This window comes from Malassezia vespertilionis, chromosome 5 (assembly GCF_029542925.1).
Source record: "Malassezia vespertilionis chromosome 5, complete sequence".
NCBI classification, from domain to species: domain Eukaryota; kingdom Fungi; phylum Basidiomycota; class Malasseziomycetes; order Malasseziales; family Malasseziaceae; genus Malassezia; species Malassezia vespertilionis.
The window spans coordinates 169494-197445 of record NC_079251.1 but is presented as its reverse complement, the minus strand read 5'-3'; the positions used below and the strand labels follow the sequence as shown (position 1 = coordinate 197445).

The window sequence follows — 27952 nt, the reverse complement described above, 5'->3', positions numbered from 1 at the left end:
TAACTATGAGGTACCATAGCGGCGTTTGGTGTTGGCTCGACCTCTCTCAAGGTAGTGCTTGTACGTTGAACGTCCGGCTTGTTTATCACTAACATTGGCGGCGTGCTCTTCAACTGTGAGCAGCGCTTCGCTGCCGAGACCACCGCGCGTGGTGGTGACGTGCGGTACAATGGGCGCCTGTGCATACATCCTTGCACTCGGTGCATCTTGACGCATCTTGGCCAGCAGTTCACGTCCGACATTTGCGCTGGAAGAAAACGGATCAGAGGAAGACGCTGTGGTAACTGGTGCAGGGTCGTTTGGCTCCATAGCACGGCGCACCGCAGCACGATCGCGATACTGTGTATCGCTGTCCAGCGCCTGAATACTCACTGGCTTTAAATATACTTGGCGTAATGCTTTCAGGCGGCGACGTCGGTCCATTTCCATAGCCTGCTTCCCCTCCTTGTGCGAATATATATGCGGCTTGTCATGCGTTTGCGCAGCGGACCGAGTCTCCGTCGTCTTCTTCCCTTGCGCGGCAACGGAGATCTCGTTCGTTCCATCCATCGATATTTGGCACGACGGGCAGCTTCCCCAAGGGGTCCCGTGGATATGCACTTCAAACACATTATGCAGTCCGAAGCGCAAAATGTCTAGATGCTGTAGTGTCCACGGCGTGCTAGCATGCTTCTCTTCAGATACACGGTAAAACTCGTCTTCGGGTATAAGAAATACCTTGGCAGGTACCATGGGCTTCAACGGTATGTATCCCTCGGCATCTCTGTGCAAGAACGTGCCATGGGTGGAGCCTGTATCGGTAACATAAAATATGGGTGGTTCGTCCTGGTACTTGGCCCGTACAATACAAAATATGCGTGCATGATGCTTGCTTATCTCCATGGAAGGCAAGCGCAATCGTGGTGTATAGGTCCGATCGCGGCCCTGTTGTCGTGTTAGTTGTTTGTCCACATGCTGTTGCCCTTTATGCGCACCACAGATATTCCTTCGCGACCAGCATCCACAACTGCGACTACTTTCTCGCGCGGCAACACATCTGACGACAATTTCACCAAACGCAAAAACGTCTTGGATGCTGGCGCTCCATCCTGCACAGCAGCCCCCATGGCGCGTTGCAAAAAAACGCGCTGTTGCCAACGTGGATAAGTGTACAAAGAAGGGCTTATATGCGCAAATCTGCACCAACGCCTAGGGAAGGCAAGGTGCCGGAGTGGTTAACGGGAACGCCTCGAACCTCCGTTCGACACCGATCACGGTGGTAAGCGTTTGGGCTCTGCCCGCACAGGTTCGAGTCCTGTTCTTGTCGTATTTTTACCTTTTTGTTTTTTTAGGCAGATTCGGATTTATTTTATATGCATGCGCTTTGCAGCTTAGTGCCACTCTTCCAGCAGTGCCATTTTCCAATGGGCGCAGTGCATACGGTCCATCCTGCTATGTTGCGCCGCACACCAAAGTTGCCTTCTGCCGTGCTAAGGCTTGGCGCACAGTCTCTCTTTTTCACGTCAAGGCCTGCTCCGCGCTCCACGATCCCTGCGCGTGCAGTGAGGTGTGCTGTACAAACGCGCTTATATGCAACCGAAGCCAAGAGCGCCGCTGGAAACCGCACTGTAGAAGTGAGCGATGCAGATGTAAACCGCCTGCTTCATCAGCGCAATGTCGGCATTAGTGCTCATATCGACAGCGGCAAAACGACTTTGACGGAGCGCGTCTTGTACTACACTGGCCGGATTAAAGATATCCATGAAGTGCGAGGGCGCGACGAGGTGGGTGCCAAGATGGACAGTATGGATTTAGAGCGCGAAAAGGGCATTACAATCCAGTCTGCCGCTACATATTGCGACTGGAAAGCGACACCCCCCACCGAGACGAGCAACATGTCTGGCGACGCGGCGGCAGACAAGGACTTGATTGCGATAAAGGAAGATTTTCACATCAATATTATCGACACTCCTGGCCACGTTGATTTTACCATTGAGGTTGAACGTGCGCTACGTGTCCTTGACGGTGCAATTCTGGTGCTCTGTGCAGTCTCCGGCGTGCAATCGCAAACAATCACTGTGGATCGCCAAATGCGTCGCTACAGTGTGCCGCGTCTCAGCTTTGTGAACAAGATGGACCGTGCTGGTGCGAACCCATGGCGTGTTGTGGACCAGATTCGCCAGAAGTTGCGCATGCCCGCAGCATCGGTGCAAGTGCCGATCGGCGCAGAGGACAACTTTGCAGGGGTCATCGACCTTGTACGCTGGAAAGCGGTGTACAATGAGGGCGTAAAAGGAAACGTTGTTTGTGAGACGGACGAAATTCCCGCTGACTTGCTCGCGCTTGCGAAAGAGAAGCGCACGGAGCTGATTGAACAGCTTTCCGACGCTGACGACGAGATGGCCGAGATCTTTATCGAAGAGCGCGAACCGACAATCGAAGAGCTCGCCAAGGCGATCCGTCGTGCGACTATTGCGTGCCGCTTTTCCCCTGTTTTCCTTGGCACGGCGATCAAAAATAAGGGCGTACAGGCGATGCTGGATGGTGCGTGTGCTTACCTGCCGAACCCCATGGAAAGACCTGCAATTGCAAACGACACGCAATTGGCAAAGAAGATTGCCCAGCAGGCTACCGAGGAGGGCAAAGAATCGAACGATGTGGTGAACAGCGCAAAACTGGGCTCCGAAGTTCAACTCGTTCCTGCCAGTGATGCGCCGTTGGTAGGCCTTGCATTCAAGCTGGAGGAGAGCCGCTTTGGTCAGTTGACATACATGCGCCTTTACCAAGGTCAACTTCGTCGCGGTGCTGTGATTTTCAACTCACGCACTGGAAAAAAAGTCAAGGTGCCGCGTCTTGTGCGCATGCACGCAGACGATATGGAAGACGTTAACGAGATTGGGCCCGGTGAAATTTGCGCCATGTTTGGCGTTGAGTGTTCTTCCGGCGATACGTTCACCGACGGAAGCACTTCACTGTCCATGTCGGCCATGTTTGTACCAGACCCTGTCATCTCTCTTTCGCTCACGCCAGAGGGCAAAGATGCCAGCCAAAACTTTTCGCGCGCGCTGAATCGCTTCCAGAAGGAGGACCCGACTTTCCGCGTTCATGTGGACTCTGAATCGGGCGAAACCATTATTTCGGGCATGGGCGAGCTGCATCTCGAAATATACGTTGAGCGCATGCGCCGCGAGTACAATGTGCCTTGCAAGACCGGCAAGCCGCGTGTTGCTTTTCGCGAGACGATTGGTGAGTCAGCCAGTTTCAACTATACACACAAGAAGCAGACGGGTGGTGCTGGCCAGTTTGGTCGTGTCATTGGCCGTATTGAGCCGATGCGCCCCGACGAGGACACGGGAAAGGACACGGCGTTTGAAAACAATGTCGTCGGTGGTAACATTCCCTCGGGCTACATTCCTGCTTGTGAAAAAGGCTTTAATGATGCGCTGGAGAAAGGCGCACTATCGGGATACCCAGTCTGCGGTGTCCGTTTCATGCTTGAGGACGGCGCAGCGCACAGTGTAGATTCCTCCGAGCTGGCGTTTCGTCTCGCAACTGCTTCGGCATTCCGAGAGGCGTTTAGAAATGCGGCGCCTGTGATTCTTGAACCTAAAATGACTGTTGAAATCGTCGCGCCTGTCGAGTTTCAAGGAGCGGTTATTGGCGCTTTGAACCAGCGCAAGGGCAGCATTGAGGATACGGAAGTACGCGAAGATGAGTTTACAATCACTGCGGAAGTAAGCTTGAATGATATGTTTGGCTACTCGAGTCAACTGCGTGGATTGACGCAGGGGAAGGGTGAATTCTCTATGGAGTACAAAAAGCACGAGCCTGTTATGCCCAATGTCCAAGTGGACATGGAGAATGATTACCGCAAGAGCCAACAGGAGCGGAAATAAATGCACGGTATTAAGTAGACCTAGCTATTTTTTTCGGGATGCAATTCATTTAGTCATGGTGGCTAGAATTTCTCAAACAGGTCAGGGTGTAAATGTAGCAGCAGTAACTAGGGATTTATCATAATCGTCGGAATACAGAGGTCGTGATCGTGGTTGAAAATCTCAACCACTGTGCCTGTCTCGTCATCTTGCAACGCAGCAGGCTGCTGTGATGCAAGATCCAGCGCAAGTAAGCGGGTATAGAGAGGTGGATACCCAAGATACAGGGCACAATACAGCGGGTCGCCAACAAATGCAATCGCACTAGGTTAGCCTCATCTCCAACGTACTTGGCACACTCCATGGCCTTGCATGCACGAATGTAAGCAAAAAGAGGAAAAATAGCATCCGCGCTCGGATCTGCAATGCCCGTTTTTTCTCCTAAAGCAACCGTTTCTCCTTGTACATAACTGTATTGCGTTTGGAAGTCGGGCGAACTTAAGAACGATTTCGCGAAGCTAAAGTAAACAAAACACGCCAACGTACGCATCAGCACGGAAAAGTTGTCTCTTGCGACATCCAAAGCAGCCCATGCGCACAAAAATGGCAACAGGGGCCAAGAACTGCAAAAAGAGGATACATCCCACCACAGGTACGGGCTCATCCAGCTGAAATTGAGCGGCTGCAAACAGTGCCGGGTTGCGACAGGTTGCCAAGAAGAGTGGAACACAAAATGCTGGTGCTACTACGCACCGCAACAAAAGAATTTGTATAGAATCCAATATCCTGCGCCAATCTCGGAGATGGTGAGCGTAAACCGTTTTCCAAATGTAGCGTTCAGATGGATCAAGTGCGTCCAGGCACGCTGTTAAACTGCTGCCCATATCAGGAACTTGTGTAGGATAGTGAAGCAGGTCGACGAAGAGGAATAAAAATGCGACGTTCGGGTACCAGCTCAGCCACGTTTGCGGACTGGTTGCCTTGTCCAATGCAAAAGACATTTCGAGTATTCTCCACCGAATCATCACAGCGTATACCAGGGTAGAGAATATAGAAAGCGCAATCCTGCGTGTCAGTGGTAATCACACGCACACACCTTTTTAAAGCAATGGATGGCAAGTGCTTATCATGCAAGTATAGCATTCTTCCAATATCAAGTGCGCACCGTGCGCCGCCGTACAACACAATTACAAACCAAAGCCATATCGGTGCGGTGCTGTGCCCATCCATGTCTGCGAATGCATCAATAACAATACGTTCGCTGAAGTTCCACATAAGCGAAAGCATGCCATGGAATGCAGCCAACCTCAGCAAAACTTGAATAAGTATTTCGAAAAACTGGAAGCGCAGTACAGCGCGGGCGTAAGCGCGACGTTGGTCATATTCCTTGGGGCTGACCCAGTCTTTCAGCTCCGGTGGACTGTTTAATTCAAGCACCCTGTATTGGCGATATAAAGCGGTAACTTGCACACCAGCTAATGTGATTATTATACATGAAAACAAGAGACCCCAGCCCAGCGCTGTGATGGCGACCATAGCCAACTGTAATTAATCGGGGAATGTAGCTCACGAATGGGCGCGCGCTCTACCCGATGTGCGTTGATACGCCAAGCAAAAAAAAATTACTTGTTTTGTATCGAACCCAATTTAACTTTTTTCATTTACATTTTCGCCACATGCATAGTCCAGAACACTTTCGTGGTGAAGGAGAAAAGATTAAACATGTAAAAGAATTCGGGAAGGTTGACGGCATTGTGCATGTTGAAGACGAGTTCCGTCCCAAGTTCTTGCAGGAGCCCCGAATTCACCAATTTATTAGGGATGGTACGCTCCATCGCTCACCCAGCGAGCGGCCCATAGACCCATTCGAGCTGTTCCTCGATCTAGTGCTGGTCGGTGTGGTACATCAATTTGCTGATACAGCCGCAGAAGAAGGCATTGCATCGGGGCGTAAGCTCGTTCGCTTCATTCTCTCCTTCACAGGAGCATGGTCGCTCTGGAGTGACTACTCCCATTACGTAAATATGAGTGGACTTGACGACTTTCCCCAGCGTGTATACACTTTTTGCACTATGGCAATCCTCATTGGCTTCTCCGCGAATTGCACCGGTATCCCACTCACACAAGAAGAATTTGACGATCATATTGGCAAGGGTTCTCTTCGTGGCGCACTGGGCTTTTTCCTCGTTGGAAAATGCATCAAGTTTATTTTGCACATGTACTACGGTTTAAGGCTTCGAAGCTTTTTACTGGATCAGTGGTTCAGGGCTTTCCGCTTGCTGATTTTTGCTGCGCTTTGTCTCGGTGCGATGTTTTCGCCCAAACTGTACATCTCCGCAATTTTGTACGGTGTTGGGTACTTGACGGATGTATTCCAGCCACTGGTAATCACGGCGCTAGTGCGCATTTTTAATTATGGAAGATCATTGCGAACAGTGACAATAGCGGATGATTCTCAAGGCATAACCGATCCAAGCGTCCGTCTGCCTGCTTTTGCTGTGTATAACATTGAACACTTTTCAGAGCGCCATGCGGCATTCTACACTATTGTTCTGGGCGAAAGTATCGCAAGTCTCTTGTACGTTATTCATGATACAGAAGGCACGGCGCGCAATTCTGTGCCGCCAGACGCGCGCGTCGGTATCAATGCTACGTATGGACGTGCCTTTATGGTGCTCTTGACTACCTTTTTGCTGGGCTGGCTGTACTTTACGCGAGATTGGGGAGCATCTAAAATTCATCCAGTCCGGCGCCACTGGTTCACGTTTTTCATTTATGTGAATGTTCATTGGCCTCTGTGCGCTGCGTTGAACCTTGCTTCCGGCGCTGTGACGAGAATGGTCAAGTACAGTGACATTGACGGGCACAGTGGTCTGGAATGGTACTGGGGTGGCGGCATTGCCACGGCAATGGTTTGCCTGGCTGTGTACGACATGTCTTACAAATGGGATTTCATGACAACACGCCGCTGGATGGTCTGGTCTGTGCGAATCTTTTTCCGCCTGGGCATTGCTGCTGCCTGTGCAATTCTTCCTCTAGCATACGGTACTTTGGTGGACTCACTGGACGACTTGCAATTTGTCTCCATTTATGCTTGCTTTATGGTGTTTTTGGTAGCCGAAGAGCTCATTGGCAAACTTGTTGTGCTGCGAGAATCAGAGCGCCTTAAAAGGGAAGCAGCGGGAAAAACGAGAGACCAGCTCGTTCGGGAGCCTTCCCAACTTGAAAGTCCCGAACCCGGGACACCAACCCTTTGATCTTTTTGCGCACAGCTTACTGACGCTCTGCGCTGCACAGTAATCAGTACCACCTTGTCATTACGTGCCTACTTCGCTTTAGAAACAATCTTGTCTAGCGCAATGAGGCGCTCTGTTAAGGTCGGATGCGAGTAATGATAGGCACTGTAAAGGGGATCGTGGTACATGGACGAAAGGCTGTTTGTTAGTACACGTTGGAGACGCACTTCTGAATATGAAGCTTGACTAGGGAGCGGCCTAAAAGCTCGGTATACTGCGCCTGTTCGCTGACGACAATTTCGCCTGAAACGGGGTCAGTCTTGTTCAATCGTTCGACCCAGTCGAGCACAGTGGCGTCGGGCTTTTCCGAAAGAGACATATCACCCTTCAACAGCCGCTCAGCCTCTAGCTGCGATGGCGTAGGGAACGGGCGTGCCAAGTTTGCCGCAAAACGATCCGCAGCATACTCAATGTGGCGCACAAATGCGTTAATCGCAAACTTGAGCACAGCATCGGTCGGGTTAAACACCAGCTGGAATAGCTCCAAGCCAACAAGCACAGGGAGATACGACTCTGTGACGGGCGCATTGCTCGTACCAACGCCAAGTTGGAATCCAAAAGCACGGAAGAGGGACGCATTGTGAATAAACAAGGTGAAGAGACTGAGCATCAAAACCATGTTGGCCTGCATCAATACCAGCAGTTTAGAAGGGTCTGAGTGTGCCCAATGGCCTAATTCATGCGCCAGAACAGCTTCAATCTCTTCTGGAGTAGACTTCTCGATTAACGTGTCGTAAATCACAATATGTTTATTTCCACCTGGAATGATGCCGTAGAAGTACGCATTTGAGTGGCCACTGCGCTTACTTCCGTCGATTACATACAAGTCCTTGAGCGGAAAGTTGAGTGCAAGTGCAAGCGCCATGACACGGTCGCGCAGCGCGCCATCAGGAAGAGGTGTAAGCTTGTTGAATAGCGGCTGAATAAGGACGGGGTAAATAACATTACCAAATAGCGCAATCGCGGTAAACAGAAACACGGTGTACATGACAAAATAGTCACCCGCCCATCGTATCACTGCGACTAGCAATGCAGTAAGCGGTGCTCCAATAATAATGCCCATGACCCATTCTTTGATCGTATCGGCGACATACGTTGATAGCGTCAGCTTATTGAAACCATGGCGCTCCTCAATAACAAAGTTGCGGTATAAACTCAGAGGAATGGATTCCACTTCGCGAATTGCTGTAGTGACAATCACCCACATCGCCGATTGGGTCAGCTCATTTTGCGGCGCGCCAAAAAGCGCCAACAGGGCGCCGCTCCATACCCAAGCCCAAGCATAGATGTCACACGACACCATAAATAAATTGAACAAGTGCGAGCAGGCATCACTGATAATTGAGAACCGTGCCTTGTCCCGTCCATAGGCCTGACTTTTCTGAAACGTCTCCATCGACACGTACGGGACGAGCGCTTTCGGCGGCGTTGGCTTGGCATACAGCTGGTACTGCCGGAGAGAAATAAAAAGTTCAAAAAGATAAACTGCCCATAACAAGCCAGTGACAAGTTGCTTCCAAGGCACAGCAGGTGAATCTATTAATGCAGCAGCATGGTGAAACTGATCAGCTGCTTTCTCCGTCCAAGACATGATGGTGGGTTGGAGCGAAGTTCATATTAATAAACAAATTTGGCTATTTACCAAAATCCGTCATCGTCGTCCAAGCCTCGAGCGCCTTTGTTCGACACGGACTGAGCCCGATACATGTCCGCAATCTGTGGTGAGGAGGGAGGCCAACGTACCTGCTCAGGAGAAGTCGAGAGTTCAGGTGTTTTGTCGTCGCGTATACCTAGCGTCAGTAGCCGTGCATCAACGTACGAATAAACCGGGGAAAGCGCAGCGAAATACCGCGCGCATCGATCATGCCTTTTGCAGCAGTGTACACAGGACTATTATGAGACTTGCACAGTACATACCTCAATGACAAGTCCGCTGTGAGGACCTCCCACACCACTCTTGGTTCGAAGTATACGTCCGGTTTGGCCTCGCCGACGTCGTAGTACCCCTTTTTAGTCTCGATTTCCAGGGGTTTGAGGTTGTTATAGTGCGCTTCCAAGTCGGCTTCAGAAAATCCCGTGCCGATCTTGCAGATGCTCTGGTATGCCTCCTGCTCATCATCGTAGCATGCCAAAAGGAACGCGCCATAGACATTTGTACGCTTGCCTTTGCCGTAATAGCCGCCAATCACGGCAAGGTCCAAGCTGTCGCCTGTACCAGAGAGATAGTCTTTCTTGATCTTCAGCCAATTGATGGAGCGACGACTGGGCTCATAGGTTGAATCAGGGCCTTTAAGCATTTTGACCATGAGTCCTTCGCACCCGCTCTTTACACTCTCGTCCAAAAAAGTTTGTATTTCCTCGACTGTAGTGCAGTCTCGGTGCGTGGCATACCCAAACTCACATTGCACTGGCTGGAAATGCTTCATCAACAATGCACGACGTTCGTCCATTTCCTTGTGCAAAAGAGGCTTTCCATTCAAAAACAGGAGATCAAAGGCAAACAGCTTCACTTTGACCTTGATATCCTCCGCCCTGACATCTTTCCGCTTCCTCCGGCTCAGCTCTTGGAAGGGAAGGAGTCGTCCTTCCGTACCATTCTCGTCATCGCCAGCGGTAGATTCCCATGCGACAGCCTCTGCATCAAGCACAAAGCTTTCTACCGCATCACGCAGACTGTGTGGCACTTGGACGACCAAATCCGGGTATTTCATACTCATGTCCTCCGAGTTTCTGCTAAAAACACGCAGTTCCAGTTTTCCATCCTTGTTGGGATAGCCATGCACCTGTGCGCGCTCTCCATCATACTTGAATTCGCACGTAAATACTTTTTCTTCGAAGCGATCCAGCACTTCTCCGATCTCCTTGGTCGGTTTTGCGAGCATTGGTTTTAGTGGAATACCAGGCGTGAGACGCAGCCGCTCTTGCAGACTATCCAAGCTGTGCTCCAGCAAAGCAGGGATGAGAAGATCGTACGATGGAAGCTCGCTGAACACGGCCTTGACAATCGTCGTGCCACTCTCCAGCGCCGCGGCCAGCTCTTCTTTCGGCACGGATTCGGCCTCCTCGCCAAGCTTCGCCAAAATCACGGCATGTGCTAGAGCAACCAGCACCGTCTTTTCCGCAAGGCCAATCCGAAGTTTCCCTTCGAGACTGCGGATCAAGTATTTGCTCTCATCGCCCGCACAGGCCGCCAAAAGGCGCTTGATAATCCCGAGTTTCTTGTCCTGCGACTTGTTCCCGCTTGCCTTTGCAATTTCTTTCAGCTGCTTAAAGACAAACGGAAGCGTAAGCTTCTGTGCATGAAACATTGTAGGCTGATTCTTCCGGGACGCCAGCGCGACCAGACCCAAATCGCCTTTAGCTTCCAAATCCTTCTTAATCCGCGCAATCTCGCGCCCCGTGCTTTGAGCAATGGCTTTGACCAAAAGACCTTCGCCAATACCAATCTCCAAGCCTTCATAGTCAGGGCACAGTCGATTTATACACAGGTAGACAGCGTAGAGCAAATTTGCACTCGCCTCTGTCGCGTCGCCATTTTTTGTGCAGTGCGCAATCACATCAACAAAAAGACTGGTCACATACTGCAGAATTTCAAGACGTTTTGTGGTCGCTTCTACCTTCACAAACATATCCACGAGCATTGAATACGGGATAGGGGTGCCTTGTTTTAAGTTGGTATGGGTCTGTGCACGCTGCACGGTGCTTTGCACCACAGCTGCCGTCTCTGTAGCGGCCACCTTTTCCTCATCTTCTTCAACACGCACGCGCTTATTAGGCACTTCCTCTTGCGTTCCGTTAAATAGTGATCTGAGTGAGCTTGTCGCGCCATTACTTACTCCAGCGTACGCTGCTTTGCCATATTGGATGCACAGTGTGCGGCGCGTGGAGCCACAGGCATACATCACGTGACCATCAGCTGCACGCGCAACATAAACACATGCTTGCTCCGTGCGATGGCGCGATGCGGATTGAAGAGCTGATCATTGATGGGTTCAAAAGGTGTGTAAAGACGTTAACTGACATGCAGTTACCCAGTACGAACGCATGTCAGCGGCTTTGATCCCAGCTTCAATGCAATCACGGGCTTGAACGGCAGTGGCAAGAGCAACATTCTCGATGCGATTTGCTTTGTGTTGGGGCTAACGAACCTAAGCTCGGTGCGCGCGTCAAACATACAGGATTTGATTTACAAGCGCGGACAGGCAGGCGTCACAAAAGCGTCCGTGACTATTGTATTCGATAATAGCGATCGAGAACGCTCGCCCGTCTCTTTTGAAAACTATGCGAGCATCACCGTTACGCGGCAGATTGCCATGGGTGGCGTCTCAAAATACCTCATCAATGGCCACAAAGCAACACAACAAGCCGTGCAGAACATGTTTCAAAGCGTGCAACTAAACATCAACAACCCCAACTTTTTAATCATGCAGGGCAAGATTACCAAAGTGCTCAATATGAAACCGGCAGAAATTTTATCCATGATCGAAGAGGCTGCAGGAACGCGCATGTTTGAGGAACGCAAAGAGCGCGCATTTCGGACTATGACCAAGAAGGATCAAAAGGTGCGCGAAATCTCCGCGCTTCTGGGCGAGGAAATCACACCGAAACTTGACCGCTTGCGCGAAGAGAAGCGCGCGTTTTTAGAATACCAAAAAGCTTCGACAGAACTGGAGCGGCTCACGCGCCTGGATCGTGCTTACGAATGGCAGCGCCTACAGAACAAATTCACAGAGAGCCGTACACACGGCGCCGAAAAGCTGCGGCAGCAGCTGCAGGAAAGCCAGGAACGCCGCGATATTTACCAACGGCAGCTTGCGGCTATTGATCGTGAACTCGTCCAAGTACGGCAACGACGCGACGACGAGCTAAGCAAGGAAGGCACTGAAGAAGGCTTGTTGAACCGCGCAAAGCACATGGCACACCAGCTTGTCGAGGCCGTCACGCACTCCGAATTTTGCCATACGGCACATGCCGAAGAGCAAGAGCGCGTCGAAAAATACACGGCAGCATTGGCCGCAGCAGAAGAAGCCCTTGCGCTGGACCAGCAGCATTTTGAAAAGCTGCACACAGACTTTGACAAGAGCAAGCGCGAGCACGATGCAGCAGCAGCGTGTGCCGCCGACACCGACGCATTGCTTCAATCGCTACTCACAGGTGTTTCGCACGACCAGAGTGGTTCACATGGCGGCTTCCAAGGCCAGCTGGCCAAAGAACGAGAGCGGGAAGCAGCTGCCAAGTCCGAAGCGCAGCAAGCCAAGGTCCGAAGTCAGCACGTAGACCGAGAGCTGTGCACAAAAGAGCCTTTGGCGCAAAAAGAAGGCGGCAAGAGCGCTGGTCTTGTGCGCGATCTCGAGGCAGCCCAGCAAGAGGCGCGCGAAGCCCACCAAATGTGGAAAGCGCTCAGATGGGATGCAGCACGCTACGATGCGCTTCACGCGCGCCGCGTGGAGCTTGAAACTAAAGCAGAGACGCTGCGCGCTGAGCGTGATATGGTCCAGAATCGTCTTCCGTCCGCGCTGCAGTTCCACTATGCCGACCCCCACAGCAACTTTGATCGCTCGCAAGTCCGCGGCTTGGTTGCGAGTCTCATCACGCTTGACAAGGATGTGTACAAGTATGCGCCGGCACTGGAGGCAGTCGCTGGTTCGCGCCTCTACAATGTCGTGGTTGAGAACGAAAAAGTAGGGTCTGAGCTGCTTACCAAAGGGCAGCTTCGGAAGCGCGTCACGCTCATTCCTCTCAGCCAAATCCAGCCGTCGACCGCAGATGAGCGTCGCGTCGCAGCTGCCAAGCGTGCTGCGCCGAATAAAGTCGAGCTTGCTTTGTCGCTAGTCGGCTGCGAAGACCAAGTGCGCGCTGCGCTGAAATACGTATTTGGACAGACACTTGTGTGCAGCGATGCCGATACTGCGCGACGTGTTACTTTTGACCCCAACGTGCGCCTTAAGAGCGTGACTATGGATGGCGATACCTACGACCCCGCAGGCAGGCTCTCCGGCGGCTCGAAGCCAAGTGGCGGACAGAGTGTGCTGCTCCGCATGCAGGATTTAGCTCGGCTGGAAAGTGCATTGCGCGAGGTCCAAGTGGCGCTCGCAGGCACCGCCGATGAATGGGCACGTCTGGAGCAGGCACGCCAGCAAAGTAGCCGCGCGGAAGAGGCGTACACACTCAAAAAACATCAAGCCGCGCTGCTGCAGTCGCAACTCGACGGCGGCCGCGCAGCTTCTTTACAAGCCGAAGTCGAAGCGTGCCGCGCCACATTAGCAGAGCTTGCGGCGACGATCGACGCTGCCACGGCGCGCGAGTGTCGCGCTGCAGAGAATGCTGCGCGACTGGAGCGCGAGATCAGCGAGCTGCACACGGACAAAGACGCCAAGGTGGACAAGGTGCGCTGCGAGTACAAAAAACAAAAAGACACACTGGCCAAGCACGCGTTGGCACTCAAGCCGCAGCAGACTGCGCTGCGCAGCGCTGAACTTGCGCTTGGCCAGCGCCAAATGGATCGTGATGCTGCTGCGGAGAGCTTGCAAGAAGCGCGCGCCGCACTGACGCAAACTGCGCGCGAAGTAGAGGGGAGTGCAGCCCATGCCACCGAGCTTCAAGTTGCGGTCGACGAGAGCGAAGCGCTGCTTGCCAAGGCGCGCGCTGCGATCCACGCGTTTGACGACGAGCTTGACGAGCTTGAGTCGGCGGGCAGGGCCAAACGCCAGCTCGTGTCGGACCTTGGCATTGCCATACAAAAAGCCGAGCACGAGCTGGGGCGCGCGGAGCAAGTTTGTGCGACGCTGGGCAAAGAGCTCGGTGCGCTCGAAGCGGAGCACACGTGGATCGACGCTGAAAAGACGCTCTTTGACCAGCCCGGCACTGTGTACGAATTTGCCAAGCATGATATGCGCGATATTCGCCGCCAGTGTGCACAGCTTGCGGAGCAGCATTCCGGTCTGCGCCGTCGCGTCAATCCCAAGGTGATGAACATGATTGACAATGTCGAGAAGAAGGAAGCTAGTCTGCAGCACATGCTGCACACTGTACTGGGTGACAAGCGCAAAATTGAGCACACCATCTCCGAGCTCGATCGGTACAAGTGCGATGCGCTGCAGACTACCTTTGAGCAGGTCGATCGCGATTTCGGCGACATTTTCGGCGAGCTTTTGCCGGGCAATCACGCGCGGCTGCAGCCTGCAGACGGCGCGGACCTCGCCCAGGGTTTGGAGGTGCGTGTGCGTCTCGGTCCTACCTGGAAGCAGAGCCTCACGGAACTCAGCGGTGGCCAGCGGTCTTTAATTGCGCTCAGTTTGATCATGTCTTTGCTGCAGTTTAAGCCTGCGCCAATGTATATTCTCGATGAGATCGATGCCGCACTCGACCTATCGCACACGCAACATATTGGCCAGCTCTTCCGCACGCGGTTCAAAGGATCGCAGTTTATTGTGGTCTCGCTAAAGGAGGGGCTATTCAACAATGCAAATGTGCTTTTCCGCGCACGCTTCCGCGATGGAACTAGTTTGGTCGAGCGAATCGCACAGCAAGGCACGGCGCGCTCCAGCGCCGACAAGGAGAATGCGCACGCAAATGGCGCATCCCGAGGCGCTCCAGGTAAGCGCGGCAAGCGCGTTTTATCTGGGGCGCAAATTGCTTAGGTATCAATAGATCAACACGTAACGTTGCTGATTAGCCTTCCGGCGCTCGCCGCGTGGCCAGTGCCTGGCTGCCGAACAGAGGGTGTTTTTGTATTTATTACCACTGCCGGTGTTGTCAAACCTAGCGTGCCCCTGGAAGCGTGGAATCTTTGCACCAACGATGTTCTTCTCACCGATCTTCTGCGATGCGGCTCCGCTGGCGCCAGCTACATCATCATCAACTGGGAACGGAGCGACCGAGATCAACGTAAATGTACGTGCTGAATATTCTCTTTGCAGCAAAGCTAATCGAACAGATGTACACTGTAGGCACACCTAGCGAAGCGCTTGCGAAACGCATCGCCGAGCTCAAGGACCTGTCCGCAAAGGCAAGTCATGTGGTGCTATACAAAACGGAGCAAGTGGCAGAAGGTGTCAGCCGCCACGTTGTACTGCTCAAGGACGCAGGCGTGCGCCAAAGCGCCATCGCGCCCGCACCGGCACAAGTGCCTGCTCCGAAAAGCACGAACATCCATGCTGCGCTGAACAATCTGGCAGAGTCTGCATACAACTTCGCGCTTGGCGGTATTGCCGGAAGTGTTGGCGCAACACTCGTTTACCCAATTGACTTGGTCAAGACGCGCATGCAGAATCAGCGGTACGTTTTTGCGCACCATTGACCTCAGCACGAATGTGGTGGGAGAACCGCCCTTGTACAAAAACAGTCTGGATTGCGCCAAGAAAGTGTTCCAGAATGAAGGGTTCCTTGGATTCTACTCTGGTCTCATACCTCAACTTTTGGTACGTGCACAACACAAACACAAACTCACACGATAGGGTGTCGCGCCGGAAAAGGCCATCAAGCTCACGATGAACGATCTCGTGCGCAATCTGACCAAGGACGATGCGGGCCACGTCTCATTCCCTTGCGAGATTCTTGCCGGTGCCACCGCCGGTGGTAGTCAGGTTGTGTTTACCAATCCACTCGAGATTGTCAAGATCCGTCTGCAGGTCGCTGGTGAGAATTCTGCTCGCGAAAACGGGCGGAAAACGGGTGCGTTGCAGATTATCCGTGGCTTGGGCTTGGTCGGCCTTTACCGCGGCGCATCTGCGTGTCTCTTGCGCGATATTCCGTTCAGCGGAATTTATTTCCCTCTTTACGCACACTTGAAAGAAAACTTTAGCGGAAGCCAGTCCGACTCGAAGCTCACCTTCGGCCAGCTTACGCTCGCTGCATCGCTGGCCGGCGTGCCCGCCGCGTTCCTTACCACGCCCGCCGACGTGATAAAGACGCGCCTTCAAGTGGAAGCTCGCAAAGGCCAATTGACGTACAAAGGCATTGCCGACTGCTTTTGGCAGATTTTAAAGACGGAGTCTCCGAGGGCATTCTTCAAGGGCTCTCTTGCCCGTGTTTTGCGCTCATCGCCGCAGTTTGGTGCAACGCTGGTATCGTACGAGTACCTCAAGAAAATGTTCCCCTCGCCGGTGAGCGAAGGAAGGTCTAGAGCAGACGCCGATGTTGTCCGCGACGAGGATTTCGTCACGGCAATGGATGCATTGGCCATCATTCGCAGCATGCATGCCGTAGCAAGGACGTAGCGCAGCCAAATTTCTTATGCATATCGGTATCCATTTTTCTACGGGCATTTCTCATCGATGCACTATTGATGCAGTTTAAAAGCCCATGCCGCCGCCCATGCCGCCCATGCCGCCCATGCCGCCCATGCCGGGCATCGCAGGAGCAGCAGGCTTCTCCTCAGCCGCATCCACGATGCAGCACTCCGAGGTAGTCAGGAGCGAGGCAACACCAGCGGCGTCCTGGACCGCAGTCCTGACCACCTTGAGGGGGTCTACAATACCGCCCTGGACAAGGTCCTTGTACTGACCCGTGCTGGCATCGTAGCCGTAGCTGAATTCGCCAGGGTTCTCGAGGAGCTTGCCCACGACCACAGAGCCTTCCTCCCCGGCGTTCTCCACAATTTGGCGCGTCGGCCGCGTAAGCGCAGCCCTGACAATCTGCACACCAATCTGCTGGTCAAAGTTGGCCGTTTGGACACCGTCGAGCGCCGCGGTCGACTTGAGAAGCGCAGTACCGCCACCGGGAACAATGCCTTCTTCGACAGCAGCGCGGGTGGCATTGAGTGCATCGTCGTAGCGATCCTTCTTCTCGCCGACCTCGACTTCCGAGTGGCCGCCGACGCGGATGACAGCGACACCACCGCTGAGCTTGGCGAGACGCTCCTGCAGCTTGGTGCGGTCGTACTCTGAGGTGGAAGGGTCGTGCATCGCAGAGCGGATCTGCTCGCAGCGCGCAGTAATCGCGTCTTTGTCACCACCACCGTTCATGGCGATCGTGTCGTCTTTAGTGACAGTGACGCTGCCGGCAGTGCCAAGCATGTTGGGCGAGATCGACTCCAACTTCATGTCAAAGTCATCCGAAATGACCTGAGCGCCAGTGAGAATGGCAAGGTCGCCAAGAATGTTCTTGCGGTTGTCACCAAAGCCAGGGGCCTTGACAGCACACACCTGGAGCTGCCCACGCAGCTTATTGAGGATGCATGCAGCCAGTGCCTCACCCTCAATGTCCTCAGCAATAATGAGGAGCGGGCGGCGGCTCTGCGCGGCGATCTCAAGCGTAGGAAGAATGTCGGCAAGGGCCGAAATCTTCTTTTCGCTCAGGAGCATCATGGGTTTCTCAAAGTCAACCTTTTGGGTCTTGACATCGGTGATAAAGTAGGGCGAGATGTAGCCGCGGTCAAAGCGCATGCCCTCGGTGATTTCAATCTCGTCCTCAAGGGTGCGGCCCTCTTTGACGGTAATCACACCCTCTTTACCGACCTTCTCCATCGCCGTCGCAATGAGCTCGCCGACGTGGCGGTCGCCATTGGAAGAAATGGTCGCTACCTGCGCAATCTCCTCAGAAGTGGTCACCTCGCGCTTGTTCTTCTCGAGGAATTTAATCACTGCATCCACAGCAGCTTGGCTGCCACGGCGAAGATCCATCGGGTTGCAGCCTGCAGCCACGTTCTTGACGCCCTCGGCATAGATAGCACGTGCAAGCACGGTGGCAGTCGTCGTGCCATCGCCAGCAACCTCGTTAGTCTTGCTCGCCACGTCCTGGACAAGACGGGCGCCTAGGTTCTCAAGCTTGTCAGAGAGTGTGATCGACTTGGCAACAGTGACACCGTCCTTGGTAATCTTGGGGCCGCCAAAAGGCTGCTCAATGATCACATTGCGGCCTTTGGGACCGAGCGTAACGCTCACGGCATTCGCCAGCAAGTTTACACCATTGAGCATGCCGGCACGACCCTCGTTGGAGAATTTAACCTCCTTGGCCTGAAGCACAGTAGCCGACGACGACATCCAACGCGAACTGAGCGCACGCTGGCCACGCGTCGCCTTTGCAGAAGCGCGCAAAAGAGACATGGTTGAATAAAGAATGAATCCTCTTGCCGCGATCCTTACCGCATTATAAAGGTGCAGGGCCCACCAGGAAGTCCACAGAACGCATTGGAAGAATTGCCACTGGGCTCTCCACAGACTGCCCCTCCAACCAGTCGCTGTGCGCCAACTTGGCGCGGAAATTGGCGGGTGGAAAATACTGGAACCAGCTTCGGCCGACAGGAAGAGTGCGTGCACGCCTCCACGAGCGACAAAAACCGTGCGTGGGAAGCAATGGGCAGCGCTCGCATTACGTGTCTCTATTCCTGACTATGGTGCGTAGGCATGCCCCGCGGTGCCGCTAACTTACAGGCTTCTACTATTCGTTCCATCAAGTCCGTTGTACCACTCTTGGACCGTGTGTTGGTCCAGCGCTTCAAGCCTGAAACGAAGACCGCGTCCGGTCTCTTTTTGCCCTCGTCCTCCGCAAGTTCGCCACTGCCAGAGGCATCTGTGATTGCTGCAGGTCCTGGTGCGCCCGACAAGGATGGTAGAGTTAATCCTCCGAGTGTCAAGGCTGGTGACAAGATTCTTCTCCCTTCGTGGGGTGGCAACCAGATCAAAGTCGGCGACGAGGAGTACCTCTTGATTCGCGACAGCGAGATTCTCGCCAAGATTGAGGAGTAAGCATACGTTTACTTGGAGTATCCGCGGGGTAGTGAGAAAAAATATACTCAAAAATGATTGCGCTATGCTACTGGATATCTTGTGTGCCGCTGGTACACTGCATGGTCGTAGAGAAAATGCGCTGTCGGTGGTCCTCGTAGTCTCATTTACACGCTGATGGGCTTGATTTTAAAGTTGAAAGAGATCAAGCTGAATATGAGCGCCTTGAGATCTTGGACCAGGTAGTACATAACGCGTAGCCCTTCTGGGTCTTCGCTGTCCTGCACGTCCACCAACGAGCCTATCTTGGCGGTCTGGAAACTGTTACCCCATAGCACTGTCGACGTACCTCAAACGAGACATGCTCTTTCCCAAGTCGAACCTCGAGTTCTTGCCGACCGAATGCGTTTTTCTTGGGCCATTTTGCGTCGTCTTCTCTGTACAGTCAGTGGGGCCCAGCGCAACGTACTTGATGACCTCGCTCTCCTCTACAATCTCCTGTAGTTGCTGAACCATTAATGGGCTTATCCACACTGTTGTATAAGTATTGCAACACGCATGCGCACGCACTCTCTTTCCTAATCAGGCTATCGTTGCGGTAATTGCTGTTGTTCGCGTACCGCAACCGCCCACGGTCATATTCAAACTCTAGGAACTCATGTCCATGTCGCCCTTGATGGCCCATGCTGCACACGTTAGCCCATATCACTAGCGTACGCACTAATACCGCACATAAAATTCCGACATGCCGGTTGGTTTGTGCCACGAGACTCGATCCACGCCCCTTTAACACGCAACACGCAACGATAGAATGCTATAATGTCGCGCGTACTATGATTGGTGCATTAATTCTCATAATTTGCTTACGAGTTGGTCTTATTACTTGCGTTATGAGCAAATCAGACAAAGCCGAAATTCTGCATTGGATAGAGTGGCAACGCTGCGGAGTTGGAACATACAGCCAATCTTTTTTGTCTGTCGTCCAAGTACACCGGCTGCTAGGCCACCTTGCAGCATGTATACGGAGAATAGGGGAGGTGATCCGCTCTTGCCCCCTTTTTCACACAAGGACACGACTCTCCCACAGGTCAACGTATTGGGATCTGAGATCGAGGAGCCGATGAGCCCTGACCGTTATCGGCCGCAAAACAGCGCGGCTCGTGAGCATAACTGGACAGTTCCGTATGAGTCTTCACGGCCGGCATCGCAGGCATCGTCTAGCTCGATGCCATTGCCGAATGGGGCACCCGCACATTTTCCGCAGCGCAATAGGCAAAGCGAACTGCCGCCATCGTATGCGTCTGTTGTGAGTGTTGATACGCATGTAGAATCACGCGCAACTCATGCAAGGCAGCGTACGGATACCGAGAGAACATTCGTGCAGAATGTGCAAGAGCCGAGCATCAATTATTGTGGGCGGCAGCCGGCCATGCACCACGGAGACGACTTTATGGCGACCGATACGGATACAATATCCATCAACTCGATGGATGTTGTGATGACTGACCAACGCGATTTTCGCCGGCGAAAGCCTCTGGGTCTGTACAGACACCGCTCAGCGTCCGATATTGGCTATGGGTTTCTTGCTACTACCGAGGTGGAGAACACAGAAGACGAGTCTACTGGGCGTGCCTCAAGGGGCCAAACCCGCCGTTTTTACGACTCTCAACGGAAAGGATCTGTCTCTACTATTTCGAGGAAAGGCATCTCGGAGCAAAGATCAACACCTGTTGAGCCTTTGAAGCCGTTGCCTCAAGCGTTCATGGTTTTGCTGCATAGCCTTCGCTTGTTCGCCACCGTCCCTGGAATTATTGGCACTGTTCTTTTATTTTCTCGCGGATGGATACAAGTGATGGAGCATAACCGTTGGTTTCGCACACCATTTTTGGTAACCGTTCCTGGTGGCTTGGAGTACTTTGTGTGCTGCTTCTGGAGCGTGTGCACAGCCTTTCACGCGCTTTCCCTCATGACACTTTTACTCCGCCGATGGCTGATCTACTACGCACTGCTGCCGTCTCTGATTCGTCTTATTGCGTTTCAGTCTATCTGCTGGTCGTTGGTACGCATGTCTCTGTATATTTTTGGTCCTTCGCAGCCGATTGGTGGATGGGTTGTTGTTTCTACATTTACCGCCGCTGTCGATGGGATCGTGCGCTGGATGACGAGCAACATTGCAGATGTGGATGAATCTTCACTCGACCACCACTTGCATTCAGACTATCCGGATACGTGTCCTTCTGACGCTGAAGGTCTTTTAAGCGCTGGGGAGGCTTTTTCATGCAGCGAAACCTTCCCACACAAGCCGCAGCTAGCGACCTACACGGACAGGCAGCTTGCACGGTACCGTGAACAAGGTGTGCAGCTTTTTCGCGCCCTCATTGGCGGTCTGCCCGATGACATGTCCGCGCTGGACTCGGACTCTTTCGAGGCAGACACACGTACAGAGATGAATTCAAGCCTCTTTGACGACTCAGTCTCTGTGCGGGATAGGTTTAGGCCTAACACGGAGACGTCACACAGCTGTATTTCCTCTGTCACTGATGCACCTTCCAACCCGGGCTTTGCATGCCCTCAAATTGACGCATTGCGTTGGCGCCAGCGCATCGATGCGCGGCGCGATAAAGCAGCTAAATCTCGAACTCGGCGGTCGCTGCGGAAAAAGAAGGCGTCGAAACCGGAGATTTCCTCCTTCTTCCAAAACTACCGTGCCGCAAGGATCCACTCGAGGCGCGTATTCCATTGGGAAGTGGCCATGTGGCGTAACGTTGTGCCCATCGCCGTACTGGGCTATTTGACACTATGGGTCTTTATTTTGGGATGGTCCGCCCAGTCCCACGGCCCTTATACCCATCCACCATCACAGTAATCCTAGCTTTGTACTTGTAGTTAGAATTTTAGGTTACAAAAGTTGCACCATTTACGAGATAGTCTCTGTCTTTTGGCAGTCAAAGTCTTTCAAAGCGTCTTCCCAAGGCCCTTCATCTCTCGTCTGGCATGATCCACCAGCGCATTTGCATTTCCCACCCAGGTACTCTGGCCAATTTTCCATATCGATGAACTCAGAAATGACATTGATATAATCGGTTCCGCAGATGTCGATTTTCTCTGCAGTGTGGGTCGGGATCCAGTTTTTGACATAGGCCCAGACCGTGGTGAAGAGGTAGGGCGCATTGATAATCTGCACACGACCAGACAACTCTGGAAAATTGTCATCCAGGACGCTCAAAAGGTGCTGTAGCTGCTGTCGCATTGACCAAAATGTACTGAAGCCCAGACCTGCGACATTTAAAACCATAAAGTTGTCGTCCACCAAGTGTCCTTCTTTTTGAGTGCAGGCATCGTAGCGGACTTGAACAGCTTTTTCGAGCGTCACGGCAAAATTTTGGATAATGCGCTCGGGGGTAGTGGTTTTAAATACCTTGTCGGAGTTGAGTTTGGACATGTCCTGAATAAATATGGGACGGCCCACCTTGTCCGTTTTGTGAAAGTACATGCGCCATCCATACTCTGCAATTTGTGCACGCTCCGTAAATTCAAACTTGTCGCACAGGTCCGCAAGGTTTATCGACTGTTTCCACTCACGCGCACGCGTGTACATTTCGCGCGACAGCTGTACATTGAAGCTCCGGGCACGCAGGAAGCGAAGGAGCTGTGTCTCTTGGTACTTGGGTTCAGGATCCGAGGTGATAAGTTTGTCTTCCAAAAGCGCCGCTTTCAGCTCCTCCAGCGCTGATTCTTGGCTCTCGGTCAAATTCCCGTGATGACCGGGTGGCGGGGTAAAATCGTTCAATTCCTGGGCTGCGGTCGTGCCTGCAGGCGACTGCGATTCGGAACCATTGCCGCTTTTGGGCGACGGTGCGCTCGGCGTGCCGGCATTCGATCCAAATATGTTCGGGAAACTTTTTCTCGAGCGGTTACTCGGAACTGGCTCATTAGAAGCCTCTGACACCGATGGCTCACGGGAGCGACCGGCAAACGGTAGCATCTTTAAATAAGACACAAAGAAGATGGGCCGTATGCGCTGAACAAACTGATTAAAACTTTCCGTACCCGCTGCCATACGCCGCTAGCAAATGACCAATCACAACACACAAGCGTGTGGAGGTTGTCCTTCTCAAGGCTACGCCCACTTCGTAGGGGGATGCAGGCACAGGCGCAAGTCCGAGCGTCGGCCGGGCTCCCTGCCCTCCCTGTGGAAACCTTGGTGTATATTATAGGCTTTCTGGCTGTGCCTGCAACGGATGGCGACGAGAGCGCAATTTGCTGCCTGCTGCGGCTGTCCGCGGTCTCGAAACGCGTGCGTGTGGCTGCACTCTCAGCGCTATACTCTGTCATTATCCTCCCGCGTTATGTGCGCGATTTTCGGAAATGGTACATGCGAATGCGCGCAGCACATCCGCCATTCCCCTGTATTGGCTATGTCAAGGCAGCGTTTTTTGGTTGCAGCGACGTACGTTTCCAGCTTGCTCACAACAGATTACCAAATTGACGACGGTTTCTGCTGGCTGGGAAGCAGAAATGCTGCGCTTTTTATTTTATTGTGGCTCTACCATTACGCACTTATCACTTTGGGAGACAGAATCGCGCGCATTGCTCCGCGATGCAGCACAAGTGCCGGGGGCAAACACAGCCGCGACACAGCCCATCTGGGCGATTGGCGAGCAAATGCTGCTGCACAGTACAGAGGCGTCTTGCACGGATGCGAAGAAGATGGACACGGAAGATATGCCGGGCTGGCTTCGTGCGGAGCTTCTAGCGAGCGGCGCAAAACAAGTTGCCAAAGCACATCCAGCCCATTTCCCCTTGGAGCCGCGGTCTAATGCAGGGGACAGGTGGCATACGAGGCCCAAGCCGCGACCATGTACTCCGGTTTTTCTAAGCATTGTATTGAGCTACCCATTCTTTGCTAACGAAAACCCTATTGCATTTGCAAATATGGTCATTTGGTCGCGTGTTGAGGAGCTGGACGTGTACGCGCCGTTCGAGATGCACAAATCTCTACATCTGCTGTCACAATTGGGAAACACCCACATACGGCGCCTTCGCATCTCCTCGCAGCACGCTACGATTGCTATCGAGACCATGTCGGACGTGCCAAAAGAGGATAAGTGGGGTAATGCGTTGCCTCCACTTAGGTGGAAGAATGCATGTGCAGTGCTAGCATTTCTCCTTACCTCCTCGGAGCTTTTGCAGGCATTTTTGAACGAGTTTTTGGGTCGTCACATTAGCGATCCTATTTTGTTGGAGGCGGCATGTCTGCATCTTCTTACAGATGGCTCGCACCTCCCATCCGGTGCTGTGGGGGCCGCCTTGGAAACAGAGACAAAAAAAATGCGCGATGCACTTGCAATGCGCTTTAAAGTGACGCAGCGCAATCAAGCAATATGGGGAAAATTGCGGCACCGAGCGTGGGATTTTCGTGAGCGTGCACAATTTCGTCGTCAAGGCGCATGGGATGCCTTGTTAAATTGAAACACAAAGCTTGCGTGGCTTTGCGATATACCTGCATGTATACCAACACGCATATGGACGGGCATGGCCAAAGTGGATCTACATAATACTTACTGTACATGCTTGGTAGACCACGCTAAATAAAAAGCCTATTTGCGCACCTGTACGGACGCGTTGATATACACAAAGAGCTGTCCGCGCGTGTCTTCCTTCTCCGCCATTGAAGGATGTTGCGTGAGGACGACTCGGTATGTATAGCACTTTTTGCGCTCGTCGATTTAGTCATTACATAAAGACAGCTGCCTCGGCTATCGATGGGTTGTATATGTAAAAGCTTTCGCGACAGTTAGACGAGCGAGCTGGCCATTTGGCTTAGTGCAGCACCCTGCTGAGGGTAGTCGCGAATGAACTCGAGCTGTGCACGAGACGCATGTTCGTATGTGATGGCATTGACCAGCTCCGGCTCTGTCCGAGCAATGTCGGCAGAGCGACGGAAGTACTCAATCGCCTCGGGGATTTTGCTCTGCTGGAGACTCAGCTGCGCGAGCGTTGCAATCGCCACATCACAATCGGGATCAATCTTGAGCGCGTCGCGGCAGAGCTGCTCGGCGCTGTTCAGATCTTGCTTCCATTGGAACAAGACAAGCGCCTTGTTAATCATGGGCAGCACGTTGGTGCTTTTGGCGTCGGCACGCTCCAATGCAATGCTCTTGTCAAAATTGGAAATCGCGTCCTCGTGGCGCTGCTGGTCGAGCAGCAGCTCGCCATAGTAGTTGTACGATTCGGACGAGTTCGGGAACGCCTTGAGGATACGGCGGAAAATGGCCGTGCTGTGCGCGACGTTGCCCAGCTTGTAGTTCGCGACAGCGTTCTGCACATGCGAGAAGATAAACTTGTCGTCAAGAGAAGTGGACTTTTCATAGTCGGCAATCGCTGCCTCGTAGTCGCCAAGGATAAAGTTGACCTGGCCGCGATGGTAGTAAATGTCGGGGTTGTTCGGGTCGATCTTAATGGCACGGTCAAAGTCACGGAAAGTCTGGTCCTTGTCACCAAGCTCCGTGTGCACGCTGGCCTTCTTGACCCAGCTCTGGACATAGTCGGGACAAAGCTCCGTGCTCTTGTCCAAATCCTCTTGGGCACGTCCGGCAAGGCCGATGACAAACATAAAGGTGCCGCGCAAGTTGAGAGCCGCAGCCTGCAGTTCATTGGTGCTGCAACCAAGCTCAATCGCCTCGCCACACAAGTCCAGCGCACGGTAGTAGTCGCGCGCATCCAAAGCATCATACGCAAGACCCAACATTTTATCGCCCGCCTTGTTCGAATCAGTAAGCTGCGGGCGTGGCTCGGGGCGGAATGCCTCGAGGTACGCAGTAACAAACGTCGCAGAAGGAAGACGCGGTGTGCGTGTACGCATAATCAAAAGTGCCTTGCCCGATGCAAGCTTCTTGAGCACGCGCTCGACACTCGCAGTCGCCGTTGCGTCGCGGAACTGCCCAAGGATGGCAACAGCGGTAAAGTCAGCGAGGCTGCGCTCCAAGCTGGCGCGCGCCTTGTTACCCTCCTCGCCAGACTCACTCGCGGCTTCGCCAAGCTGCTCGGCAGCCACTGCACGTCTGTTGAGCGCCTTGATGTAAGTCTTGTCAATCTTGAGTGCCTCGTTGCAATCCTTGATCACTTCTTCCGGCTTGCCCAAGTTGGCGTAGCATGCAGCACGGTTGCTGTAAAACACAGCAGAAGGCTGGGCAGCAATCGCCTTAGTGTAATCAGCGAGTGCATCTTCAAACTTTTTGTTTGAATACGCTTTGTTGCCCTTACCCTTGAGGTACTGAGCAACACTTTCGCGGCGAGCAGCTGGAAGACGCTGCAGCTCCGCGTCGCTGAGCTGCACCAACGCCTCATCATCAGCGTCGTCTAGAACTGGGCCAGTAGCAGAGCTTTTTGTGCTCTTCTTGCTCTTCTTGCCCTTCTTCTTCTTGGATGCGATCGAAGAACCCGTGTCGGCTTCGTCCGCAGCACCCGCACCAGCACCACCTCTGGGACGCGCCGGAGATGCGTAGTAGTATGCACCGGCAGCTACTGCCGCAGCAGCCAGTGCAGCCACTGCCAGTCGGTTATCCTGGACCCACCTTGCAAGACGATTTGCCGATCCTTGACTAGCCATGGTAAGAGTATTGCTTCGAGCGCCACTCGCGGCGAAGACTGCCCTCATTTATCACGTGATGTAGCGGCGGCCGAGCGCGTGGGTTGGTGCGCTCTGCTCCCTAGCCATGTCGGAGGAGACGCCTGTGCCAAAGCCCGAGAGCGCTGCGGAGCAACTCAACATCAAGGTGAAAGATGCCGAGGGAAACGAAGTGTTTTTCAAAGTCAAGCGAACGACAAAGCTTTCCAAGCTGAAGCGCGCATACGCAGACCGTATGGGCAAGCCCGAGAACAGTGTGCGATTTATTTTTGATGGCCAGCGCATTGGGGACGAGGATACGGCAGAATCGGTGCGTATACAGACACACTAACATTAGCTCGACATGAATGACCAGGACGAGATTGATGCTATGATTGAGCAGCTTGGCGGCTGGTAACTATAGCTTTTTATTAGAATATCTTGTTCAATACATTATCCATGGTATGCGTCTTGACTTGGGGACGCGTGTGTTTTACTTCTCTGCTCTTTTCAGCTGTGCGCTGGTCGCGCACATCGCGGTATACAGGCGCACGCTGGTGAAAGGTAAATGCATCCTGCGTCGCCTCCTGCGGCAGTCCTCGTTTGGTGCGCTTCTCTTCTGTATTCCGCTGAATCCGCGCGCGCTCAGCTTTACGCAAATAATCATGCTGCTCGTATGCAGACTGTGATAGCTCCATACGAAGACGCGCCGCATGCGACGCTCGTTCATGCGTCATTTGCTCCATCAGCATGGGCCACCGGAACCCCTTTAGGTACTTCATGGTCCATATATCGTCCTTCCATCGATTCGCCACACGCGAGCCAGACTGTGACCGCCGAGAGGAGTGTGCTGAGCCACCCAATGCCCCGATGGGCTGTGCATTCAGCATCTCTGCAGCGCTCTTCGCTACACGTTTCGACAAAAACTCAATCCAGCCTTCGGCAAAATGCATTGTTCCACGCTTTCGCTTCTCCCCAGGCTTGTTTTTATCTGCAGGCTTTAAGTACATTCTTCCAATTTCGCCGACCTGCGAGAAAATGTGCCGGATCTTGGCGGGAGTCATGCCTGGGGGAATGCGACTTACGTACACAATCCCACGTTTCTCTTGCTTCTTTTTGAACGTCTCGAGGTCTTCCTTGGTCAGAGTGTGCGGTGTGTCCTCAGGTCCATCTGACACTGCGTCCGGTGCGTCCTCCCATGTCGACGTGTCAAAGCGCATGTCCGTGCTGCCGCGCATGCTCATGGACGTGCACAAAAAAGTGTACATCACGTGACGAAGCACTTCGTCGTGCGCCACCGCTTTGTGCTCATGTCCAAGACGTTTTACGATGAAATTGAATTGGAGGATATGGAGTTTGACGAGGTAAATCAAGTGTTTCATTACCCTTGCCCATGCGGCGATCGATTTGAAATTACTCCGCTACAGCTGAAAAACGAAGAAGATATTGGACGGTGTCCAAGCTGCACCTTGATGATCCGCATTATTTTCGATCCTGTACGTATGCAGGCACCACTGATGGCAGCTC

The 27952-nt window shown here is 53.1% G+C and overlaps 14 protein-coding genes and 1 non-coding gene across 15 annotated transcripts; 8 read left to right on the top strand and 7 right to left on the bottom strand.

Moving 5' to 3' along the window:
* Positions 1–3: 3 nt before the first annotated feature.
* Positions 4–882, bottom strand: MVES1_002532 (uncharacterized protein; the record flags this gene model as incomplete). The annotated part of the gene is made up of 1 exon (XM_056207359.1): positions 4–882. One exon carries the CDS (start codon positions 880–882, stop codon positions 4–6), a length of 879 nt encoding a protein of 292 aa, XP_056063334.1.
* A 314-nt stretch (positions 883–1196) lies between these two features.
* MVES1_002531 lies at positions 1197–1306 on the top strand. The gene has a single exon. It is a non-coding gene; the product is annotated as a tRNA-Ser (tRNA).
* A 97-nt stretch (positions 1307–1403) lies between these two features.
* Positions 1404–3875, top strand: MEF1 (Elongation factor G, mitochondrial; the record flags this gene model as incomplete). The annotated part of the gene is made up of 1 exon (XM_056207358.1): positions 1404–3875. One exon carries the CDS (start codon positions 1404–1406, stop codon positions 3873–3875), a length of 2472 nt encoding a protein of 823 aa, XP_056063333.1.
* Positions 3876–5530: 1655 nt separating this feature from the next.
* Positions 5531–7111, top strand: MVES1_002529 (uncharacterized protein; the record flags this gene model as incomplete). Its single annotated transcript, XM_056207357.1, has 1 exon — positions 5531–7111. The coding sequence occupies one exon, from the start codon at positions 5531–5533 to the stop codon at positions 7109–7111; it is 1581 nt and encodes a 526-aa protein (XP_056063332.1).
* Positions 7112–7179: 68 nt separating this feature from the next.
* Positions 7180–11009, bottom strand: MVES1_002528 (uncharacterized protein; the record flags this gene model as incomplete). Its single annotated transcript, XM_056207356.1, has 5 exons — positions 7180–7288; positions 7318–8686; positions 8970–9040; positions 9068–10957; positions 10987–11009. The coding sequence occupies 5 exons, from the start codon at positions 11007–11009 to the stop codon at positions 7180–7182; spliced, it is 3462 nt and encodes a 1153-aa protein (XP_056063331.1).
* A 78-nt stretch (positions 11010–11087) lies between these two features.
* Positions 11088–16368, top strand: SMC2 (Structural maintenance of chromosomes protein 2; the record flags this gene model as incomplete). The annotated part of the gene is made up of 6 exons (XM_056207355.1): positions 11088–11149; positions 11202–14746; positions 14870–15043; positions 15070–15427; positions 15456–15570; positions 15607–16368. The coding sequence occupies 6 exons, from the start codon at positions 11088–11090 to the stop codon at positions 16366–16368; spliced, it is 5016 nt and encodes a 1671-aa protein (XP_056063330.1).
* Positions 16369–16443: 75 nt separating this feature from the next.
* HSP60 (chaperonin) lies at positions 16444–18195 on the bottom strand (the record flags this gene model as incomplete). The annotated part of the gene is made up of 1 exon (XM_056207354.1): positions 16444–18195. The coding sequence occupies one exon, from the start codon at positions 18193–18195 to the stop codon at positions 16444–16446; it is 1752 nt and encodes a 583-aa protein (XP_056063329.1).
* Positions 18196–18495: 300 nt separating this feature from the next.
* On the top strand, positions 18496–18837 carry hsp10 (mitochondrial heat shock protein Hsp10; the record flags this gene model as incomplete). Its single annotated transcript, XM_056207353.1, has 1 exon — positions 18496–18837. The coding sequence occupies one exon, from the start codon at positions 18496–18498 to the stop codon at positions 18835–18837; it is 342 nt and encodes a 113-aa protein (XP_056063328.1).
* Positions 18838–18983: 146 nt separating this feature from the next.
* Positions 18984–19563, bottom strand: MNH1 (Protein mago nashi; the record flags this gene model as incomplete). The annotated part of the gene is made up of 5 exons (XM_056207352.1): positions 18984–19130; positions 19166–19253; positions 19286–19349; positions 19387–19502; positions 19538–19563. The coding sequence occupies 5 exons, from the start codon at positions 19561–19563 to the stop codon at positions 18984–18986; spliced, it is 441 nt and encodes a 146-aa protein (XP_056063327.1).
* A 268-nt stretch (positions 19564–19831) lies between these two features.
* Positions 19832–21682, top strand: MVES1_002523 (uncharacterized protein; the record flags this gene model as incomplete). The annotated part of the gene is made up of 1 exon (XM_056207351.1): positions 19832–21682. One exon carries the CDS (start codon positions 19832–19834, stop codon positions 21680–21682), a length of 1851 nt encoding a protein of 616 aa, XP_056063326.1.
* A 51-nt stretch (positions 21683–21733) lies between these two features.
* MVES1_002522 (uncharacterized protein) lies at positions 21734–22876 on the bottom strand (the record flags this gene model as incomplete). The annotated part of the gene is made up of 1 exon (XM_056207350.1): positions 21734–22876. The coding sequence occupies one exon, from the start codon at positions 22874–22876 to the stop codon at positions 21734–21736; it is 1143 nt and encodes a 380-aa protein (XP_056063325.1).
* An 81-nt stretch (positions 22877–22957) lies between these two features.
* MVES1_002521 (uncharacterized protein) lies at positions 22958–24288 on the top strand (the record flags this gene model as incomplete). The annotated part of the gene is made up of 2 exons (XM_056207349.1): positions 22958–23266; positions 23293–24288. The coding sequence occupies 2 exons, from the start codon at positions 22958–22960 to the stop codon at positions 24286–24288; spliced, it is 1305 nt and encodes a 434-aa protein (XP_056063324.1).
* Positions 24289–24613: 325 nt separating this feature from the next.
* TOM70 (TOM (translocase of outer membrane) complex component) lies at positions 24614–26428 on the bottom strand (the record flags this gene model as incomplete). Its single annotated transcript, XM_056207348.1, has 1 exon — positions 24614–26428. The coding sequence occupies one exon, from the start codon at positions 26426–26428 to the stop codon at positions 24614–24616; it is 1815 nt and encodes a 604-aa protein (XP_056063323.1).
* A 106-nt stretch (positions 26429–26534) lies between these two features.
* On the top strand, positions 26535–26777 carry SMT3 (SUMO protein smt3; the record flags this gene model as incomplete). Its single annotated transcript, XM_056207347.1, has 1 exon — positions 26535–26777. One exon carries the CDS (start codon positions 26535–26537, stop codon positions 26775–26777), a length of 243 nt encoding a protein of 80 aa, XP_056063322.1.
* A 79-nt stretch (positions 26778–26856) lies between these two features.
* On the bottom strand, positions 26857–27669 carry ESF2 (RNA-binding ATPase activator esf2; the record flags this gene model as incomplete). The annotated part of the gene is made up of 1 exon (XM_056207346.1): positions 26857–27669. The coding sequence occupies one exon, from the start codon at positions 27667–27669 to the stop codon at positions 26857–26859; it is 813 nt and encodes a 270-aa protein (XP_056063321.1).
* Positions 27670–27952: the final 283 nt, after the last annotated feature.